This window comes from Hemiscyllium ocellatum, chromosome 1, assembly GCF_020745735.1.
Source record: "Hemiscyllium ocellatum isolate sHemOce1 chromosome 1, sHemOce1.pat.X.cur, whole genome shotgun sequence".
Taxonomy (NCBI): Eukaryota; Metazoa; Chordata; class Chondrichthyes; order Orectolobiformes; family Hemiscylliidae; genus Hemiscyllium; species Hemiscyllium ocellatum.
In genome coordinates this window covers 19,203,785-19,217,596 of record NC_083401.1, presented here as the reverse complement: position 1 = coordinate 19,217,596, position 13,812 = coordinate 19,203,785, and the positions used below count along the sequence as shown (strand labels likewise).

Genomic DNA, 13,812 nt, shown 5'->3' with positions numbered 1-13,812 from the left:
ACAACTGTTTTTCTTTATGGTAGACATGACTTTGATCAGGACAGAGTGTTTCTCTGCAATTCTCACTAATGCAGTTCTGTTAGGATGCCTTGATGCCATACTTAGTTAATCGCTATCTGATGTCAAATTAACTATGAGAAGCAGGAATGAGTAAAGGCAGGAATGAGATTGTTGTGTGTGTTACTCTCTCTCCATGGATGCTATCTGACTGCTATGATCTGCAGCATTTGTTGTTTTCAGTACAGGCTCCCACATCTGCAGCAATTTGCTCCCACAAGGTAAATGAGCTTACAGTGCAGTTTGAAATTGGCAGGTAAGATATTGTGGATATCACAGATATGTGGCTACAAGAGGATCAGAGCTGGGAATGAAGTATCCAAGGAAATACATCCTATTGAAAGGACAGGTAGACGCGGGGGAGGGAATGGCAGGGTTGCCTTGTTAGTAAGAAATTAAACTAAATGAACAGCAAGAAGTGATATAGAGTTGGAAGGTGTACAATCTGGGTGAGTAGAGTTCAGCAATCCCAAAAGGGAGAAAAGACTCCAATGAGAGTTCTATTCAGGTCAAAAGTATAGCACTGGAAAAGTGCAGCAGGTCAGGCAGCATTCGAAGAGCAAGAGTGTCGACGTTTTGGGCATAGGCTCTTCACTAGGAATCTACCAATTCCAAGAATGTGGAATCCTGGTGAAGAGCTTATGCCTGAAACATCGACTGTCCTGCTCTTCGGATGCTGCCTAATCTGCTATGCTTTTTCAGCGACACACTTTTCGACTCTGATCTCCAGCATCTGCAGTCCTCACTTTCTCCTAGTCAACATATGCAGGCTTCCTAGTAGTAGTTACTACGTGAACTAGAAAGTAAATAAGAAGATAGAAAAGACATGTAAGAAATATACTATTACAATAATCATGGGTGACTTCAATACGTAGGTGGACTGGGAAGATCAGGTTGGTAGGAGATCCCAATAAAAGGATTCTGTGGAATGACTATGAGAAGGTTGTTTTTGGAGCAGCTTGTGGTACAGCCCACTAGGGAACAGACAACTGTGGATTTGGTGATGTACAAGGAGACAGACTTGATTAGGGAACTTCAAGTGAAGGAACCCCTGAAATAACATACCCTGCAGTTTGAGAGGGAGCATTTGGAATCAGATATCATGGTATTAAGTAAAAACATAAAGACATGAGGGAGGAGCTGGCCAGAGTTGATTGGATGGCAGGCGTCACAGAGAAGATGGTGGAGCAATAATGGCAGAAGATTCTGGGATTCATTTGGAAGGTACAGCAGTGAGCCTCCGGTGAAACACTGGCATTATGTTCCACTTTCTATTTATGTGTTTAGGTTTCCTTGTGTTGGTGATGTCATGATGACCCAAGAGCACAGTCTCAGTGTGAAGAGGTGATCTTTTAGAATGAAGATGGAGAAATCTCTTCAGCCAGAGGGTGATTAATTTGTGAAACTCATTGCTGCAGAAGGCTGTGGAGGCCAAGTCATTGAGTGTATTTAAGACATTGACAAATAGGTTGTTCTTAGTAAGGGGATCAAGGATGGGAGAATGTGGTGGTGAAATGTATCAGCTAGGATCATAGGGTAGAGCAGACTCGATAGATCGCACTGCCTAACTCTGCTCCTAAACTTATGGTCTTAATGCGGTCACTCTCACCTCAACTCTAGAAATCATGTTTTTTTGTCCATATTTAGACTGTTGAGAGATCAGGAGCTGAGTAATTCTGCCAGAACCTGAAATGTGCAGCAGTAAGCAGAGTATTCCTTTCCAAGTGCTGCTTGTGCTTTTTGAATGATGGAGAAAGTGAGGGCTGCAGATGCTGGTGATCAGAGCTGAAAATGTGTTGCTGGAAAAGCACAGCAGGTCAGGCAGCATCAAAGGAGCAGGAGAATTGACGTTTCCGGCATGAGCCCTTCTTCAGGAATGAGGAAAGTGTGCCAAGCAGGCTAAGATAAAAGGCAGGGAGGAGGGACTTGGAGGAGGGGCGTTGGAAATGCGATTGTAGGAGGAGGTTCAGGTGAGGGGGATAGGCCGGAGTGGGTGAGGGTGGGGGCGAAAAGATAGGTCAGGAAGAAGATTGCAGGTTAGGAAGGTGGTGCTGAGTTCGAGAGTTGGGACTGAGACAAGGTGGGGGAGGGGAAATGAGGAAACTGGAGAAATCTGAGTTTGGAGGGTTCCTAGGCGGAAGATGAAGCGCTCTTCCTCCAGCCGTCGTGTTGCTGTGGTCTGGAGATGGAGTCGTCCAAAGACCTGCATGTCAGAGGAGATGACCTGGGGTGTGCAGTGAGAGAGGGACTAACTGAAATCCTTGTAGAGGGAGGAAGAGAGCTTCTTCAAGGAAGTCATCCTTGGAAGAGGATTTGCAGTAGGTTAAAATCAACTAGGAGAAAGTGAGGACTACAGTTGCTGGAGATCAGAGCTGAAAATGTGTTGCTGGAAAAGCGCAGCAGGTCAGGCAGCATCCAAGGAGCAGGAGAATCAACATATTTTCAGAGCCACATCTTCTGCCTAGGAACCATCCAACCACAAGGGATGAACTCAGATTTCTCCTGTTTCCTCATTTCCCCTCCCGCCACCTTGTCTCAGTCCCAACCCTCGTACTCAGCACCATCTTCCTAACCTCTCCGCCCCCACCCCCACTCCAGCCTATCACCCTCACCTTGACCTCCTTCCACCTATCACATCTCCATCGCCCCTCCCCCAAGTCCCTCCTCCCTACCTTTTATCTTAGCCTGCTTGGCACACTTTCCTCATTCCTGAAGAAGGGCTCATGCCGGAAACGTTGATTCTCCTGCTCCTTTGATGCTGCCTGACCTGCTGCGCTTTTCCAGCAACACATTTTCAGAATATATTGATGGGCTGGTAATTGGCTTGGTTAGATTTGTTTTTATGCAGAGGACATACTTGGGTCATTTTGCACATTGTCAGGCAGATGACAGGAAATGAAATGGAGCCAATGGGAAAATAAAAAAAAAGTGTAAGGAGACATGGAGCTGAAAGAAATAAAACACAGAAATATAGCTCTCAACTAGAGTACTGCATTCAGCTCAGAGTGCTACACTTCAAGAAGGATATGAACATATTGAAGCAAGTGTTTTAAGAGAATGGTGCTGAAAATGTGTTGCTGGTCAAAGCACAGCAGGTCAGGCAGCATCCAAGGAACAGGAAATTCGACGTTTCGGGCCAGAGCCCTTCATCAGGAAACGAGGGAGGAAGAGAGCTTCTTCAAGGAAGGCATCCTTGCAAGAGGATTCGCAGTAAGTTAAAATCTTCGAGTAAAAAGTGAGGTCTGCAGATGCTGGAGATCAGAGCTGAAAATGTGTTGCTGGTCAAAGCACAGCAGGTCAGGCAGCATCCAAGGAACAGGAAATTCGACGTTTCGGGCCAGAGCCTGATGAAGTCCTGATGAAGGGCTCTGGCCCGAAACGTCGAATTTCCTGTTCCTTGGATGCTGCCTGACCTGCTGTGCTTTGACCAGCAACACATTTTCAGCTCTGATCTCCAGCATCTGCAGACCTCACTTTTTACTTTTAAGAGAATGGTTCCAGGGATGATAAAATTCAGTTACAGAGATTGATTAAGTTGGGACTGTTGTCCTCAGACAGGAGAAGGCTAAGAAGGGACTTAATATAAGTCATTTATTAAGAAGGGTCTTCACAGAGGAATTAAGACAACAATTGTTCCCACTTGTGGAAAGCATCGAGAATGAGAAAGCAATATTTAGTTATTTCATCCCTTCAGTCTGTTCTGCCATTCAATGGAGAACATTATCTATAATATAACATTATGTAAAAGGAATGCTAAAGGAGCAAACGTGACATGAGGAAACATGTTTCTGCACAGGAAGCAGTTCTGATCTGGAATGTACTGCCTGGAAATGTGGTGGTGCAAGGTTAACTTAAGTAATCAAAACAACAATACATGATTATTTGAAAGGAAAGAATGTGCAGGGTGATGGCAGAAAACAGAAAAATTGCAAAATGTCTTAAAGCTTACTTGGAGAGCTGATACAGACATAAGGGATCAAATGGCCTCATCTGCACCAGAGAATCTGTCATTCTGTGTCAGTGTTCTATCTGTACTGGAACTGGTTGGTAGAGGTACAGGCTCGTTCTGAAGCACAAGTTTCTAGGGCAGCATAGTGGCTCAGCAGTTAGCACTGCTGCCTCACAGCATCAGGGACCAGGATTCAATTCCACCACTGGACAAGTGTGTGTAAACATTACACATTTTCTCCATGTCTGCGTGAGTTTCCAGATGTTCAGGTTCGGTAAGTTGGCCATGTCAAAATGCCCAGAGTGTCCAGGGATATGCTAGTTAGGTGGATTAGCCGTGGGAAATGCAGAGTACAGAAATAGGATAGGGGTGTATCTGGGCGAGATGCTATTCAGATGGGTCAACGTGGACTCAATAAGACACAGCGATTCTAAGTCTTCAATTTTCAGCTGCTCGATCAGTTCCAATTTAGCACAACGATAGTGCCACACAACATGATGAAGGGTATTCTCAACATGACTGGCTTACTTCAGTCCTGGATTTGAAATTCTAGTCCTCAAAGCATTTCTTGGCCTCAGCATCACATCTTCAACATCCCATAAAACACCTTTTGACTCCATACTTATGTTCATCTGGTCCTCTTCACCTTCTGTCATAGCACCATGACTTGATTCTTGCTCGTACATAAAACACCTTTCTTCACGAAACGCACCATATGTGCAAATTGTCGTTTGTAAAATATAGTTTAACCTGTATCTTAATAAGGATACATTTCAAATGGTGGAAGTGAAAGCTAATAGAGAAAATACTTCCAATGGCTTAAAGAACATATTCAGTGGGTTATCTCACAGTAGTGATTCATCTGAGACGAAATATATTGTCCTTAAACACTCAGAAGAAAGGATGTTTCATTACTGAGTTTGCAGGTGACATGAAAATTGGTGGCACAGTAGACAGTGAAGAAGGTTTTCTGAGATTACAAAAGGATCGTGATCATTTGGGTCAATGAACTGAAAAATGGCAGATGGAGTTCCATATGGATAAATGTGAGGTATTGCATTTTGGAACAACAAACAAAGGTAGGACCATAGGCTAGTGTTGTAGAACCGGGGTCCCCAGGGCTCAGGTATAATTGGTTCTGATATTACTCAATAGTTCTGTTCCCATGCAACCTTGTGTTGTAAAAAAATTGCACACAATAGCCATTCCATTTAAACTAACGGGGCTGTAATTATGTAATAGCCAATACAGGTAAGCAAAGTTCGCATTTACAAATAAATTCTTCAATCGCATTAAAGGCAATTTGCATTGAAGAAACACAGATTATAGCAGAACCAACTGTATGTAATTCTTTGAAGATTGCATCACAGAGAAGCAAAGTAGTTAAAAAGGCATTGGGCATGCTTGTCTTCATTGTTCAGTATTTTGAGTATCGGAGTTAGGAAGTCATGTTGAGGTTATGGAGGACATTGGTGTGGCTTGTTTTGGAATACTGTGTCCACTTCTGATTGCCCAGCTATAGGAAGGATATTATTAAAGCTGGACAGGGCTCAGAAGAGTTTACCAGGATGCTGCTGGTAAAGAATGTTTAAGTTATAAAGAAAGGCTGGACAGGCTGGGATGTTTTTCACTGGAGCGTAGAAGTTTGAGAGGCAACCTTACAGAAGTTTATAAAATAATGAGGGGTTTAGACAAGGTTAATAGTTGTTGTCTTTTCCTTCGGATGGGGGAATTTCAAGACGAAAAGACACATTTTTAAGGTGAGAGAGGAGAGATTTCAAAAAAGACATGAAAGTCATTTTTTTTTACATAGAGTGGCTTGTGTGTGGATGAACCTCCTGAGGAATTGGGTGGATATGGGTAAAATTACAATGTTTAAAAGACGTTTGTATAAGAACATGAATAGGAAAAGGTTTAGAGGGATATGGGCAGGAGCAGGCAGGTGGGACTAATTTAGTTTGGGATCATGTTCAGCATAGACTGGTTGGACTGAAAGGTCTGTTTCCAAGCTGTATGACTCTGCAGCACTGAAAAATTGAATTACCAATGTGATGCTATTGGGAAAAGGCAAGAGTGCAAGACTGATGGCATTGATGTAGTCAAAAACAAATATATATCAGTGTACGTATTTACATGACTTAAATTTAAAAGCTACTTCACCACACATGAAAACATACTAATTGCTGAGTTGCACGTAGATTGATTACTCTTAATATCAGGATTACTACAATAGAGAAAATGTGATGAAACAAAACTGTAGAAAGGGGCAACCTTAAAATATTACTTTAAATTTGAAAAAAAAGTAAATTATTCTCACCTATTACCATTGCAGCAATTGTCAACATCTCATTCACACAATCAAATTCACAAGATGCCAGAAGAGCTTTGGCAAGTTGAGGATCCAGTGGAAATTCAGACATAATAATTCCAACTTCTGACAAGTTCCCATCATCATCCAGAGCAGCCAAATAATCTAGATCCTCTAATGCCTGCATCAGTGCTTCTGGGGCTGAGGAAAGAATGACAGAAATTAGTGTGTGTGTGTGTGTGCGCGCGCGTGTGCGCGTGGGGGGGGGGGGGGGGGGGGGCCTGTGTGTGTGCACGCACACATGCGCTGTTTGGAGACTTACCCCACAAAGGCAGCTGCAGCAGTAGCAGTCTTGTTGTTGGTGTACAGTCAGGCTGCCTCGGAGAGGGAGTAGGGGGCCAGTGGTGTTGGACAGGGTTGGGGGGGGGGGGCGGTATAGGACGGGGTTGGGGGGGGTGCAGGGGTGGTGTTGGACAGGGTTGGAGGATGTGGTGGGACAGGGTTGGGGGGCAGAGCTCGCCTGCTTTGTGCTGGGGGGGGGGGGCAGGTGCGGTGTTGGAAGGGGTTTGGGGGCCAGTGGGTGGTAATGGGGGCTGGGTCTCACACGCTGTGCTGCTGATGCAGCCTCCTGAACAGGGAGCAGACTTTAAGAACTCCTACTCCCAGAGGTAAGGCATGTAATTGATTAACCGAATAATCGATTATCCAAATGAAATAGTGCCCACCCATCTTGTTCGATTAATCGAGGTTCCCCTGTACCGGATTAACGTTTCATTCACTAATCTCATAATTGTTTCAAAAGGAATGCTTTTTGAACCCTTGTGCCTCTATTGGATCTTTGAATAATACAGAGCCTGCATTTCACTGCCTTCTCCCCATAACCCTGCACATTCTTCCATTTTAATAACCATCAAATTTCCTGCTGAATGCCTCGGTTGTACCAGACATGTTCCACAATGTAATCATTTGCTGCATGGAAATTTTTCTCTTCCTGTCCATTTCTTCTTTTGCTAACAACCTTAAATCTATATCCTCTTACTTCTTGATCCTTCCCCAAGTGGTTAACAGTTTTATCATGCCTACCTGTCCAGCTACCTCAAGGTTTTGAATAACTTTTTTGAATAATTTTGAATAACATCAAATATCCCTTGATCTTCTTTTCCCAAAAGAAAATAGTTTGGAGAAGTTGGGACTATCTCTGTAATACAACTTGTGAAATAGCAGAGAAGATTTAAGGTACCACTATTGCTGACCCCCCAAACACTCACCACTTGTCTGGATGAGTGTAGTTCTAACAACACTCAAGAAATCTCACCTTTATGGACAAAACACACCATTTTGATTGGCACAACATCCATTCTCTTCATCACCAATACACAGTAGCAGCAGTGTGAACCATATACAAAGATGCAATACGGAAATTAACCAAGGCTCCTTGGACAGCACCTTTGATATTCTGGTCTCCTTTCTAACGGAAAGATGTTGTGAAACTTGAAAGGGTTCAGAAAAGATTTACAAGGATGTTGCCAGGGTTGGAGGATTTGAGCTATAGAGAGGGGCTGAACAGGCTGGGGCTGTTTTCCCTGGACCGTCGGAGGCTGAGGGGTGACCTTATAGAGGTTTACAAAATTTACATTGTCTTGCATTTTGTTCACAAGTCAGAACCAATGATTTGCAAATCGACTCCAGAAAGGAACACATTTGCATCCTGAAGACTGCCTACTAGAGTACGAAAATATGAAGATTGGTTGGCAAGTCAAGTCTGATTGGCTCAGGCAATGCCAAGGATAAAGCAACATGGAACTATAAGCTATTCTACACTTTTCGCAACAAGAAATGAGCCATATTACAAGCTCAACTGATTATCATTAGTTAGTGCAACTATTATTATGCATGCAGGATTGTTCAGCAAGTGTAGTCCAGTTACAGAATTACATCTAACAGTAGTTGTGTACAGGCAAGGGGAAGTCACCATAATGTTACCAGGCCATAGGATTGCAATGTCATTAGTGAGAGATGACTGGTTCAGGAGATGAACTGATGAAGGAGAGTGCTTCAGAGTAATGTGCAGTCAATAATAAGTAACAATAATAACAAACTCCTTACAGTGTGGGAGCAGCCATTTCACTCAGTTGAGTCCACACCGACCCTCAACATCATTCGACATCAAGAGTCGCTGGTTAGGATCTGGAGTGTGCTGCCTGAGAATGTGAGGACCAGTTGAGTATTTCAAAATTACTTGAAAAGGAGAGGTTTCCACAGCCATGGAAAGAAAGCAGAGGTAAATTGGTCCTTCCGAGGGAGAGTGCAAAGCCAGAAAGCATCCTGTGCAATTCTGTGATTGGAACAAGATTAAGGGCAAATGCACTATTCCTGCTCCTGTGTTCTAAAGCTTTACTGAAAGAAATAAGGACTCTGTGACAAAGTACAACTTAAAAATTGTCCGTAACTAGTTGGAAACAGCTAGAAATTCTATTCAAGTGCCAGACCAACACGTCAACCATGCAAACTGCTTTATCGTCTTTACCTGGCCTGTCCAAGAAGTCACACTGTCCCATATCTGCAATATCCAGCCTCTTCAGCAGAAGCACAAGGTGACTGAGGTTTGTTTCAGACACTCGAGGTGGTGAAACCTCTGACATCTCATTGTGGAATGCCTCGGAGTACAAGCGGAAGCATTTCCCTGGAGAAAAAAAAGTGCACAATGTTAAACAACTCTCAAAAACCTGTTGACTTCTCTTCCTGCTGTAAAACTGACCTTCAGAACATACTCTACTGCCCTAACAAAAATATTATCAACATTGTATGAATGGAAAGGCAGATTGTTTATTTAGTAGGCTAACATTTTCCTGAGTCCCACAATCCCTTGCTTAAAGTCTACTCAAACAATACAAAACTATAGACTTGAGTGAAACAGTTCAGATCTGTGCTTCTGATTACTTAACATGTTGGGTTCCCAATTTCAATTATGTAAAGTAGGTAGCTCACATGCTTCTATTTCTGCAGTGTTAAATTTCACCTTCCTTACATCCCATTTTCACCTTCATAACCCTTTCAGAAACATATTGTATATGGCAGATGATCCAGACTGAAGAATTCAGGTCCCTATATAACTAAATTTCTTCATAGCTCAATCTTAGCCACAGTCTCCTGGAACTTCTCCAATATCTTATCACCTGAATTTGACTTTATTGGCACTACAGTTCAGTTGGCCGATTTGATTGCTGTATGTAGCATTAGTTCAAAGATTTCAAATTCTCTATCCACTTTGTTAATATCATTCAGAGTGCAGGCATACTTATCATTTCATCCTATGGACAGCATTTTTTTATTTGACCAAATTAAATTTCATCTACCATTGATCTTCATATGTACAACTTGAAACTAAAAGATGATGATGTCTATTAAGTCACCTCATTTGATCAGGACTAATTTTCGCTGTTAGAGCCATCGCCTAGTGGAGATAATTCCTTACCCTAAATAGGTGAGGTCAATGTCGTCAGATTTTGCAATGGTGTCACACCTCCAGCAAATGCTATTGTCACATTTTTCAACACCTTGCGAACCACATTTATTCTTTTACAAGATGGGGAAAACAGAATTTGTTACTCATCCCTAAATGCCCTTAAACTGAATGGCTGGCCAGGCAGCTTCAAGAGAGCAATTAAGAGTCAACCACATTGCCACTGATCTGAAGTCTGGACAGCAGTATTTTTTTCACCAAAGGAAGCTAGTACACAAATTTCAGGAGTACCTCGGTCTTACCACTTACTTGATATCCAAAAAATTCTAGAAGAGCCTTATTTCTGAAAGATATTTTCAAAACTAAAAATGCTTCCTCAAGATGCATTCATCTCCTGTTCCAAGATTCTAAAATACCTCAAAAAAAAAGGAGCAGCTGTTACAACTAGAAATTCTTCCCCTCCTCTATCTTGGATTACCCAGGGCAAGTTGTCTGGGGGACTCCTGAGGACGGGATGTACACGCATTTGGAAAGGCAAGGATTGATTAGGTATAGTCAACATGGTTTTGTGAGGGGGAAAATCATGTCTCACAAACTTGATTGAGTTTTTTTGAGGAAGTAACAAAGAGGATTGTGGGCGGCACGGTGGCACAGTGGTTAGCACTGTTGCCTCACAGCGCCAGAGACCTGGGTTCAATTCCCGCCTCGGACAACTGCGTGTGGGTTTCCTCCGGGTGCTCCGGTTTCCTCCTACAGTCCAAAAAATGTGCTGGTTAGGTGAATTGACCATGCTAAATTGCCCGTAGTGTTAGGTGAAGGGATAAATGTCGACGAATGGGTCTGGGTGGGTTGCTCTCCGGAGGGTCGGTGTGGACTTGTTGGGCCGAAGGGCCTGTTTTTATACTGTAGGGAATCTAATCTAATTGATGAGGGCAGAGCGATAGATGTGATCTATATGGACTTCAGTTAGGCATTCAACAAGGTTCCCCATGGGAGATGGGTTAGCAAGGTTAGATCTCACTGAATACAGGGAGAACTAACCACTTGGATACAGAACTGGCTCAAAGGTAGAAGACAGAGGGTGGTGGTGGAGTTGGAGGGCTGTTTTGAAGACTGGAGGCCTGTGACCAGCATAATGCCACAAGGAATGGTGCTGGGTCCTCTACTTTTTATCATTTACGTAAATGATTTGGATGCGAGCATAAGCGGTACAGTTAGTAAGTTTGCAGTTGACACCAAATTTGGGGGTGTAGTGGACAGCAAAGAAGGTTACCTCAGATTACAACAGGATCTTGATCAGATGGGCCAATGGGCTGAAAAGTGTAAATGGAGTTTAATTCAGATAAATGTGAGGGGCTGCATTTTGGGAAAGCAAATCTTAGCAGGACTTATTCACTAATGGTAAGGTCTGAAGGAGTGTTGCTGAACAAAGAGACCTTGGAGTGCAAGTTCATAGCCCCTTGAAAGTGGAGTCGCAGGTAGATAGGATAGTGAAGGCGTTTGGTAGGCTTTTCTTTATTGGTCAGAGTATTGAGTATAGGAGTTGGGAGGCCATGTTGTGGCTGCACAGGACATTGGTTAGGCCACTATTGGAATATTGCATGTAATTCTGGTCTCCTTCCTATCGGAAAGATGTGAAACTTGATAGGGTTCAGAAAAGATTTACAAGGATGTTGCCAAGATTGGTGGTTGAGTTAAAGAGAAAAGCTGAATAGGCTGTGGCTGTTTTCCTTGGAGCGTCGGAGGCTGAGGGGTAACCTTATCGAGGTTTACAAAATTATGAGGGGCATGGATAGGATAAATAGACAAAATCTTTTCTCGAGTTCTGGGACTCCCCGACCCCAGAGGGCATAGGTTTAGGGTGAGAGGGGAAGATAGAAGAGAGACCTAAGAGGCAACATTTTCACACAGAGGGTGGTATGTGTATGGAATAAGCTGCCAGAGGAAGTGGTGGAGGCTGGTACAATTGCAACATTTAAGAGGCATTTGGATAGGTATATGAATAGGAAGGGTTTGGAGGGATATGGGCTGGGTGTTGGCAGGTGGGGCTAGATTAAGTTGGGATATCTGGTCTGCTTGGACAGGTTGGACCGAAGGGTCTATTTCCATGCTGTACATCTCTATGACTCTGTGTCCTGACCTGGTGATTTGTGGGATTCCTCTGAACTGGGTAGTGTGGAAATACAATCACATAAAAGTTAATGTGATGAGGGATAGCAAGTTCTTGTCACGTAAGGACAATTAGTGACCCAGTTGGCTCTTTATTGCAGATTTCCATCATAGATGTTTTTATCTGGTACTAGCTCAAAAATTAAATTACCAAATTTACAGAGCTCAGTTCTGTAACTTACGTCGGAATTAAACTCTCAATTTCTGAGTTGATTTTGACATTTCTGCCTTGGGATTCTCTCAGTCCACCACCCAGTAGAGAGCTTGGTTATATTTCTCGAATTATTAATGAATGTAATTATTAACCTATTTAATTATGAATGGATCACAGGCAATTTTACTGTACCTCAGGTTGTAAAAGAATTTTACTCCTTAGGCCAATTTTCATATTAGCTTAAGTGAATAAAAACCATTAACTGAAATCAGTTTCTTTGAATTTGATTAAAACAAAAATCGGGATATTTTAATATTAGATAGACACAGCCAATTTTTTCACAACTGCTTATTTGTTGCAAAATTATAAAAGTGGAAACACAAGTGTTTTTCTTACACAGCCAAACTTTTTAAAAATAGTCTTTTCATAAATCTGTGATGATATTCTCATGTATCATTATTAACTAATGAGAGGCATGAATGCCTTGTGAAGCTATAGAAACATACAGCCACCAACGTGATATTTAGATCATTACCCTCCAGCTTCAGGATCAGGGAATTAGTCAATGTTTTTATGACTTTCTTTCAATGAAACATAAGAATCTGAAACACTCCAGCACACATTGTGTGTAGGAGCATTGGAACTCAGAGGAAAAAGGACTGTGGTCCATCTGATCGATCTTCAACTAAGCTGGTGGTCTTGTGGTACTACGACAACAAAGATACAGTCTAAATGTAACATCAATCTCCACTGTCTACTCCATAACAAAATCAAGACGTGGAACAAGTCTTAGAATGCAGAACAAAAAGAGAAATTGCTGGAAAGACTCAACAGCTCCAGCTGTACCTGTGGAGAGAAAGCAGAAGTAATGTTTCGGGTCCAGCGACCCTTTTCCAGAAGTTTTGAATTGCATTTGGGAACCATACATCCAAAGCCACCAACTCTGTTCAAACGTGCTATCATGAATGCATGTCATGTCATGAGTAAAAGTGCAATATTATAGCTACAGGCTCTGAAGGGAAAAACCGTAAGGTTCATAACAGGTGTGTGTCACAGACAGCAAGTAGCAGTGAGAGTTGACTGTGGCTATTTTCCAAAACTTGCTCAGCTCCTGAGAAAATGCTTAAGTAGTAGGAGGCAGATCCCGATATCTAGCTGTTCTTAAGCGACTACCACAAAAACGTTAAAAGGATGTGTGGAATCCAACTATTGGGATTATTGGCAGAATTGCTCAAAACTGAATATTGCCTACAACAGTAAAATGCTTTGAAATTTACAATGAATTAGAATTAGCTTCATTGTCAAGTAGTCAAACGAGTACAGTGAAAACATTTAAAAGGCATCTGGATGGGTATGAATAGGAAGGGTTTAGAGGGATATGGGCCAAGTGCTGGCCAGTGGGATTAGATTAATTTAGGATATCTGGTTAGCACGGACGAGTTGGACACAAGGGTCTGTTTCTGAGCGGTACACCTCTATGACTCAAAGTTTGGAAGTCGCTAATTACGGCATCAATGGCTAGGAAAAGTACTACATAAATGCAAAACAAAAAAAAACGGCAGATAAGAAAACAGGAGGTATGCTGGAGCTGCAGAAGACTTCAAACAAACCACAGGTGAAGTACTGTGTGCAGTTTTGGTTCACTGGACTGTAGGAGCAATGTTATTGCATTGGAGGGGCTGCAGAGATTTACCAAGATGTTGCCTCAGACA

The 13,812-nt window shown here is 42.5% G+C and overlaps 1 protein-coding gene across 2 annotated transcripts in view; it reads right to left on the bottom strand.

The window, feature by feature from the left end:
• LOC132824893 (putative pre-mRNA-splicing factor ATP-dependent RNA helicase DHX32) overlaps positions 1-13,812 on the bottom strand; it is a 123,350-nt gene that overhangs the window by 23,636 nt on the left and 85,902 nt on the right. For both annotated transcript variants that reach the window (XM_060839867.1, XM_060839779.1), the window contains exons 7-8: positions 8,842-8,997; positions 6,324-6,515 (exon numbers count right to left, since the gene is read on the bottom strand). In XM_060839867.1, coding sequence (XP_060695850.1) covers positions 6,324-6,515; positions 8,842-8,997 — 348 coding nt within the window. The remainder of the gene's footprint in view (positions 1-6,323; positions 6,516-8,841; positions 8,998-13,812) is intronic.